Raw genomic sequence first — 8,813 nt, 5'->3', positions numbered from 1 at the left:
ACCATGCCCGCCACCACGTCGTGCCATCTCGGGCACGTTCATGCTGTCCCTGGGGTCCAGAAGGTGCTCGGCACAAGGTCCGCAACGTCCAGAGGATGCACCCTCTGCTTTGGTCTTCTTGGTGGCAAAGGTCCCTCCTCTCCTGGGGTGGCTCAGTCAGAGCTTCAGAGGACAGTAAATCTGCCCAGTTCAACTTGTCTGCATGGCCTCACCCCCAGGGCGCCATCCTCCGTAAGCCCAGGGCGCACGCAGCACCTGTTGCATAGTTCTCCCCACTCTGTGAGAGGAACAAGCTCGTGCCTAGACGAAGTCACCCATCGCATGGCGGCTGGGTTCCCTGTCCCTTGGTACGAGGTTATGCTGATGGAGCTCATGAAGCTAGCAGAGCTGTCCTTTACTTTGCAGACTTGACACTCTGCTGTATAAGCCACTCAGCAGTCTGCGTGGTGCCGCCGCTTCCTCAAATGTTCAGTAGAATACGTCGAGGTGGCCAGCGGAGCCCGTGTCTGCATTGCGGGAAGGCTCTGAAAGGCTAGGCTTCCTCAGAAGTTTTGTAAATGTCATGTTAAATAGATTTACTTGCAGAAAACTGTTTGTAATATTCATATCTCATATTTAAACTCTGCAGCATTTTACTATTAACTGTGTTTCCTTAGCTATTTTTGTTTTCTCTCTTAATTTTTCTTAGTCAGCCTGACCTCCAATTTTCCAACTTGATTAAATTGCTTCCCTCCCAGCCTCCTAGAGAAATCGGATTTTGGATTTTCGGTCATTTCTTTTTTCCTCGTCCACTAATTTTCACCCTTACTATTGCCTTCCCTGGACCATAATGCTTAGGTTCTCCAGCATTAAGGGATCTTGTGGTTATTTTTGTTATTGTTTCAAGATGACTCCTACCTTAGTCAGAGAATACATTCTATATGATTTTAATAGTCTGAAATCTGTTGGGGTGGGTTTTTTTTTTTTACTGTATCATTGAATATGTTTGATACACTAGCAAAGGTTGGAGTTTTTTTATGGTCTAGGTTTGTGTTTTAATTATTTAAGAAGTTCAGGCCTTGACTGCGTATTTCCGCAGTGGGTAGTACAGGCTCTCTTTTTGCTGCTGCTTCTTGGTCTTCAGGTTCTCGTGCTTGTTGAGCCTTCGGCGCATGGCACGTGTTTTCTTGGGCCGCAGATCCAGGGGTTTGTACTTCTTGTCCTTATAAAAATATTTTCTGAGGTTCTCCTTCTGAGTCTGGTTAATAACAGTGAGAACACGGGCGATGGATTTTCGGACAGCTCGGATTTTGGAGAGCTTAGAAGCCGCAGCACCGCCTGTCACTTTGGCGACGCGCAGCTGGGAAAGCTCCACCTTCAGATGGTCCAGCTGTTTCAACAGCTCCTCCTTCTTCTTGCCGCGAAGGTCCCGAGCCTTGATTTTGGCCGTGGCTGAGCGATAGAACCTGGCTGCCGCCTGATCCAAGCCCAAGAGAAAGACTATGGTGTAGTGTTTTATGCATATCAATAAAGTAAAATGTTTGCTGTTTAAATATATTTTTCAGACACCGAAGTGATACATGTCTACACGAGAAGCTGGATTTCGCCGTTTCTGGTGAAAGTTCGAACCAGAGATTTGGGCCCGATTCAGACCATGCAGAGGCAGGGGATCCCCATCGCCGGGGGCCGCTTCCTGAAACAGGAGAAGGCGACGGACCCCCAGGTGACTTTTGGATTCTTATTCCCAGTATTTCCTGAGGAATTCGTTGTTACTGTTGGATGTGGCCAAGTGATTCTAACTCGCAAACAGTCGCACAGCACAGAACACGCACAGCACAGAACACACGCAGCCCCACAGAGTTTCTCAGCCTGAAATCATTACAGGAAAAGAGCCCTGGGTCTGCCGGAGCCTCTGGTGGGTTCCCGTCGACAGCCGTTCACGTACCCAGCGAACACACGAACACTGTGACGCAAGTCAGCCCAGGAACTAGAAAGAAATTCCTTTGAGTCTTAACTCCACCATCAGGGCAAACTAGACGATAGTATTCTTAGGATCCCTACCAAGTGACTAGTTTTGGAACATAATGTTTGACTGGACGGCCTGTGGATTGCACTAGCAGTCAGTTTCCCTCTCCTATCACTGACGGCCTCCACCAGGAGACCACGAGAGGCTGTGTGACACGCAGTGACCCTGAAGAGCTGCAGACAGAGGCTCAGACTGTCGGTATTTCCTAGCACTTCCATCTCGAGATAACGTGGAGTTAGTTGGCGAATGGTGTCCTAGGGACACAGAAGTCCTAGGGGCACAGAAGTCAGAGCATCTGCCTGCTAATCAAAGGGTCACGGGTTTAAACCCATCAGCTGCTGTGAGTGAGGAAAAGGAGGCCCCGCTGCTTCTGTAAAGATTTACAGCCTTGGAAACCGTACGGGCAGTTTCACTCTGTCCTGCAGGGTCACCCTGTGTCCTTGTCAGCGGCAGTGCTGGGGTTTTGTTTCTGTTATGGGACACCTCAGAGACCCCATGGGAACACGGCTGCTGAGTTGGTTCTGACTCAGACTGACCTTGTTCTGCAGCAGGGAGTTCTGCCTGGTCCTGGCACAATCCCCATAATCACTGCCGCTTTTGAAGCCACTGTTGTAGCGACTGTGTCAGTTCATCTTGTTAAGGGTCTTCCTCTCTTTTATCAAGCATGACGTCCTTCTCCGGGGACCAGTCCCTTCCGGCAGCATGTGACGGTCAGTGAATTATGTGGTGTGATTCATCTAGCCAGCCTTTTTTAGTTCTCACCATAGACCCAGGAGAACTCTGTCCACGTGAAGTACTCGTGGGTCCACCAAGGGGCTTAGACATCTCACTAATAATGTACGGAACAGACCCAGCACCTCTCAGGGTGCAGCTGCAAAGAAGGTGTGTGCAGAGGGGGTTTGGTCATTACTAACACTTGCCCGGCTTCAGAGGAGCCGTCTGAGAGGCAGAAAGGGGCCCTCGCTGCCTTCAAGCAGAGCCAGGAGTCGAGCACATCCTTTGGACCTGAGATCCCTGCGTGGAAGCACCTCAGCCGAGGAGACCAGAGCGCTGGAATGCTAGAGAGATGGTGCAGGACGGAGGCCAGCGCTCTCCAGACCCCTTCTCACAACGCTTACACCTGCTGCCCCTCCAGGGCACTCTGCTGCTCTCCTGGGCTTGACCATTGTTGCGTTGGCCGCACAGAACTCACAGACGCTTCTCGGGGCTATTCTCAGGGCTATACGAGTCACTGGGGAGGTAACAGTCCAAGATGAGGAACACTTGGGCTATATTTGTCAGTCAGGCTCGAAACCTTGCCCTCCGCCGTGCGTAGCTCTTCCAGCCTTGTACCCCGTGGTACCCCCCCGTCAACTAGTAAGCCTTCTCCCCAAAGGCTTTCAGCTCTAGCTACACAGATAGCAAACCTATCTCCTCAGCAGCGGCCAAACGCACCCGCTCCTGCCCCAGAGGCACTCAGCTTGCTCACAGCACAGTCCTAGAGCCCACCTCTGTCCCATCCTGGCCCCCTGGTTCTGGGCTCTGCTGCCACTGTCGTTGTGTTCACTGCCCAGTGCCACTGAGCGCCGAGAACTGCACATCTGTGTCTCCTGTTAGCACAAGGCTCTCACACTTAAAGGATGTGCTGCATTCTCTGTGTTCCCCTCCTGCAGGGACAGCACAGTGACCAGGCCCAGTCGAGTTCTCCACATCCCACCTGAAAGGTGCCACTTACCCCTCTCACGTTAGTAAGCTACCCCAGCCCCTTCTGGCCGCCGACTCGCATGTTTGCACACCCCTACCCAGCCATGGTGTCGGGGTTACTAGGTATGACTAGCAAAAGCCACATCAGGTAAATCACACCCCCACAAACCCCATGAAGTGATTGTCTTCTGCCCCATCCGGTCCGTGTGGGTTGGACCTGACTACAGTGGCTGTCTGTCTGTCTGTCATAGGAATTGCTGACTTTTAACGATGTAGCCATACAGTTCACCTGGGAGGAGTGGCAGCTCCTGGAACCTGCTCAGAAGGACCTGTACTGGGATGTGATGCTGGAGAACTACAGCAACCTGGTGTCCGTGGGTGAGGACGACTCCCCAGGCATTGGCCTTTTCCCTGCTCTGTTGTTGACACTTCCATCAAGTGATGGATTCACAGATCTCTGTCTGCAGTTCATTTTGTACTTAATTAATCTCTAAAATATAACAGCTTTCCCATTTTGGAAAATCCTAACGCACTTCAGCAAGTCTTGTCATTTCCTATGAATAGGGTATCCAGCTGAAAATGCAGATACGTTCTCCATGGTCGAGCAGGGAGGACAGCTGTGGACGGCAGGAAGTGAACCCCACCATCTCTTCTCTCCAGGTGAGTGAGTAGAACCCAGCGAGGGAGACAGCCAAGTCATTCCAAAGATGTCCCGGTATGACAGGGGCTCTGACCTTTTACGTGACCCTGGGTCTGTATCACAACTCCGTCACATTTAGGTCTTTGGAGGAAAATATGTCATTGTTGTCCGTTGCTCTTGAGTTGATTCCGACTCATTGTGACCCCACGTGTGCAGGTAGGGGCTCCACGCAGGGTTTTCAGGCCTGGCCTTTCAGAAGGGCATCGCCAGGCCTTCCTAGTGGTGGTTTTGAAGCCCCAGCATTTTGGCCGGCAGCCAAGCTCAAAACCACTGCGCCACCAGGCCCTTTTTAAAAAAACAAAGACAAAAAGAGAGCAGATGGTAGGAAAAAGCCCTAAATGTTGTGTAGAGTTGCGGGTTGGTCAGGTACGAGAAGTGCAGGCCTGCAGTTGGTGTTTGTCCCCTACACAGCATGTATTTTTGACTTTTTGAGTTCTGTTTTTATGAAGTGGCTGTCATGACTGTAGAATATACTAGATTTTTCCTTCACTGAAAGCCCATCCCACTTTGTGTCCAAACCGCTGAAACCGGCCTTGAGGATACATTATCGTTATTTAGTGGTGGTGTCTGAGCTCAGTGGAAGGGCTTCTTTCTGCTTCCTCCACGTGCCACCGCCAGTCAAAACCCTTGTGGAGATGTAGACCCCAACCAGTTCTGTGTGCCCGCCCCGTAGGCACCGTAGTCTTTATGTTCCACACTTGGTTTACTGCACTCCCATTGTCTCATGTCTGTAGGAAAAGCTACTTCTCACCCAGTTGTCCAGGCCATACAGGGAACAGGGTAATCACTGATTCCTCTCTGTCGTGAAAATCCTTCACTGTGGAACTTCTGCCTTGATCCACTCAACGAATCATCTTGTGTCCAGGCCGCCATCTTTCTCTACGTGACACATGCATTGTTCCGTATGAGATGTACTTTACACAGACATATTAAACTCTTCACTTACTGTGTCTGTGCTCAACTACATCCCAGTTTTCTCTCTCACATCTTTCTCCCGTGATCCCTCAAAGCACACTTGGCAGTCTGCATTTCCCATTCTTTTCTTTCCCAGTTTGTTGATTTGGTCTCCTTTAACTCTAATTTCAACTTAGTAGGAATAATATTTCTGTGTACCCCAGCCATCACCAACAGAGCGCCTCCCATTTGGAAGCCATGAATGAACTATTTGTGGAATGAGTGGATGCAGGTCTCATCGTTGTGGGCGGTCTTGTCTTCCTCCACGTTCTCTTGAGGACTGGCCTGTCACACTGAGTGCTCCTAATGACAGGCTTGCATTTTTAAAACTCCTTCCTTCTCTGATGTTTGACTCTGTGCATTTAGTTGGTTCCTGTTTAAAAAGCAGCCAAATCTCTATGAACTAGCAGTTTATCTGGTTTTATTTGTAGAGGAGCCCTGGTGGCAAAACGGGGGAGGCACTGGGCTGCTCTGAACTGGCCCTGTTTGAATGCAGCAGCGTGCTCCGTGGGGGTGAGAAGAGGTGGCCATCTCCAGCACCTGGTACAGGGCTGCCATCAGGCAGAGTTGAGGTGCTGGCACTTGTGACCATACTTGTACTCTATCTGCTTGTCTTTTTTTTTTTTACTTTGTTTTTAAGGAGCATGCATACACAGAATTTCTTTCATGCTTTTTCCAGTAAAGAGTCACTTCACACCAAGGAAGTTTTTCTTTCAGACAAGACGATGCAGGGGTCTCATTGTTTGTTCTCTTTCTTTCTCCAGACGGCTACAAGATGGGAGATCATCTTCAAGGTCGCTGGGGCAGCCCAGGCGTGCCGAGGAGTGTGGATCCTAGTGCACTTGGAAATGCCGGCCATCACGTCCCCTTGAGGCAAAATCATGCAGTGTTTGGGTTTCACGTCAAAAGCTGGGACTCCAGTTCAGCTCTCGCCAGCCAGCACAGGAGCTATGAGATGAAGAACTCTGCTACCCTGAACGGAGGTGGGAGGCCATTCCTGCCCGGCCATCATGTCCAGTTTCAAAGCAACGTCATGAAACCCATGAGCACGACGCCCCAAGTGATTCACCCCCAGGGCCCGAACAGCACAGAGAAGACCCACATATGCGGCGACTGTGGAAAAGCCTTCCTGAAGAAGTCCCAGCTGGTTGACCACCACCGGGTGCACACGGGCGAGAAGCCCTACGAGTGCAGCACGTGTGGGAAGGCCTACTCCCGCAAGTCCCGGCTCAACGAGCACGAGCGTATCCACAAGAAGGAGAAGTCCTACCTGTGCGGGGACTGTGGCAAGGTGTTCACCATCCGGAGCCGCCTGATCGAGCACCAGCGGACGCACACCGGCGAGAAGCCCTTCCTGTGCACCGAGTGCGGCAAGCGCTTCCCGGGCAAGCGTAACCTCATCATCCACCAGCGCAACCACACCGGCGAGAAGTGCTACGTGTGCAGCGACTGCGGCAAGGGCTTCACGGGCCGGAGCATGCTGGTCATCCACCAGCGCAGCCACACCGGCGAGAAGCCCTACATCTGCAGCGACTGCGGCAAGGGCTTCACCACCAAGCACTACGTCATCATCCACCAGCGCAACCACACCGGCGAGAAGCCCTACATCTGCAGCGACTGCGGCAAGGCCTTCACCATGCGCAGCCGCCTCAACGAGCACCTGCGCACGCACACGGGCGAGAAGCCCTACGTGTGCAGCGAGTGCGGCAAGTGCTTCCCGCGCCGCAGCAACCTCATCATCCACCAGCGCAACCACGGGCTGGCCAAGTCCTACCTGTGCAGCGACTGCGGCAAGGGCTTCAGCGTCAAGAGTATGCTTATCATCCACCAGCGCAGCCACACCGGCGAGCGGCCCTACATCTGCGGGGACTGCGGCAAGGGCTTCCCGCTCAAGAGCCGCCTCATCGTGCACAAGCGGACGCACACCGGAGAGAAGCCCTACCGCTGCGACACCTGCGGCAAGGGCTTCGTGGTCAACAGCGGGCTCATGCTGCACCAGCGCACGCACACCGGGGAGAAGCCCTACGTGTGCAGCGAGTGCGGCAAGGGCTTCGCCTACAAGAGCAACCTCATCGTCCACCAGCGGACTCACACCGGCGAGAAGCCCTTCATGTGCAACGAGTGCGGGAAGGGCTTCACCATGAAGCGCTACGTCCTGCTGCACCAGCAGACGCACACCATCGAGAAGCCCTACATGTGCAGCGAGTGCGGGAAGGGCTTCCTCTCCAAGAGCGGCCTCCACGACCATCAGCAGATCCACTCCGGGGAGAAGCCCTACGAGTGCACGGAATGTGGCAAAGGCTTCACCGTCAAGAGCCGCCTCATCGTCCACCACCGCACGCACACGGGCGAGAAGCCCTTCATCTGCCCGTCGTGCGGGAAGGGCTTCTCCTCCAAGCGGAATCTCCTTGTGCACCAGCAGATTCACGACAGAGAGAAGTCAGCAGCCCTGCCGTGAGCGTGGGAACAACGCCTCCGGAAGACAGCCTGCCAGGGTCTCACACAGGGTAGACATCCGTCGAGGCGCAGGACGTGGCTGATTTCCATTTCTTCTTCTAGGAAGCAGGGCTGTGGTGACCCTGCTGCCTTTAAATGGCCTTTTGCTTTGGTTCTTTGAAGACAACTGAGAGGTTCGGGTTTTTAACCCCCTAAGCCCTAAGGGTTACAAACAAACAAACAAAAAAAACCAATCTCCTAAGCCCTAAGCTTGGAAGCAGGAGCGGCATCCACTTCCGTAAATAGCTTGCCTCCCAGAAACCCTATGAACCTGGAGAAAGGATGAAAGTCATGCAAGTGTTGAGGTCTTTGTTCATAGGGTCGCTATGAGTCATCTATGAGAACACTTAACAACAAGCCCTAAGGAGTTACCTTTAAGGTACAAGTTTTCTGTCCCAGAGGGTCTGTTACTTTTGTCCAAGTTGACAAACATTTTTATAAACAGATTGAAGACCTGATACTTCTGGCCTTGCCCTAGGCTGCAGCCAGACCTGTAATTGGTTTTACCTTGTAGGGTGTGGTCAATAACTATGCAAATGAAGCCACTCTAATCTACTATGCAAATGAAGTGACTATAGCCTGCACAGATGCTGTTGGCTTGTTCATAGCCATAGCAAGAGGGCCCACCCCCCCCCTTGAAATGAAACAGGTGTTTTCTTGTATATGCAGTGACACCCACCGAATTTTTCAGAAGAAAGGCTGGAAAGAGGAAGGGGAGAGAGAAGCGTCTGTTGTTATGTGCCATTGAGGCCCTCGAGTGTGTTTTCAGAGCCTGTAAATCACACGGGGGGAGAGTGACCATCTTTCGCATGGGTAGCAGCTGGTAGATTCAAACCATCTGCCTTTGGGTTGGCAGTGCACCTCCTGCCCCACTGGGCCACCAGAGCTCTCTAGCGGAGGCTGTATTATGTACTGTAGAGTTGAAACCAACTCATAACTGACCCTTCCAGTGGGTTTTCAGAGACAGCAGATTGT

General features: G+C 52.2%; 2 protein-coding genes across 2 annotated transcripts; one reads left to right on the top strand and one right to left on the bottom strand.

Moving 5' to 3' along the window:
* Nucleotides 1-1,051: 1,051 nt before the first annotated feature.
* On the bottom strand, nt 1,052-1,561 carry LOC102854883 (60S ribosomal protein L35-like). Its single transcript, XM_006897403.1, has 2 exons — nt 1,547-1,561; nt 1,052-1,456 (listed from the first exon to the last, which is right to left on the bottom strand). The coding sequence occupies exons 1-2, from the start codon at nt 1,559-1,561 to the stop codon at nt 1,052-1,054; spliced, it is 420 nt and encodes a 139-aa protein (XP_006897465.1).
* A 72-nt stretch (nt 1,562-1,633) lies between these two features.
* On the top strand, nt 1,634-7,800 carry ZNF432 (zinc finger protein 432). Its single transcript, XM_006897402.1, has 3 exons — nt 1,634-1,702; nt 3,940-4,066; nt 6,107-7,800. The coding sequence occupies exons 1-3, from the start codon at nt 1,634-1,636 to the stop codon at nt 7,798-7,800; spliced, it is 1,890 nt and encodes a 629-aa protein (XP_006897464.1).
* The last annotated feature ends 1,013 nt before the right edge of the window (nt 7,801-8,813 follow it).

This window comes from Elephantulus edwardii, unplaced genomic scaffold (assembly GCF_000299155.1).
Source record: "Elephantulus edwardii isolate Elephantulus edwardi_28Jun2011 unplaced genomic scaffold, EleEdw1.0 scaffold00208, whole genome shotgun sequence".
NCBI lineage: Eukaryota > Metazoa > Chordata > Mammalia > Macroscelidea > Macroscelididae > Elephantulus > Elephantulus edwardii.
Note: the sequence above shows the minus strand (reverse complement) of the source record. Positions and strands in the feature narration are given on the sequence as shown.

What these genes read in the sequence shown, in the direction of transcription:
- ZNF432 (XM_006897402.1), top strand. Translation starts at nt 1,634, where the DNA reads ATGCAGAGGCAGGGGATCCCCATCGCCGGGGGCCGCTTCCTGAAACAG. An exon ending in AGAAGGCGACGGACCCCCAG is followed by an intron (nt 1,703 to 3,939) that starts GTGACTTTTGGA and finishes TGTCTGTCATAG; the next exon opens with GAATTGCTGACTTTTAACGA. An exon ending in CAGCAACCTGGTGTCCGTGG is followed by an intron (nt 4,067 to 6,106) that starts GTGAGGACGACT and finishes TTCTTTCTCCAG; the next exon opens with ACGGCTACAAGATGGGAGAT.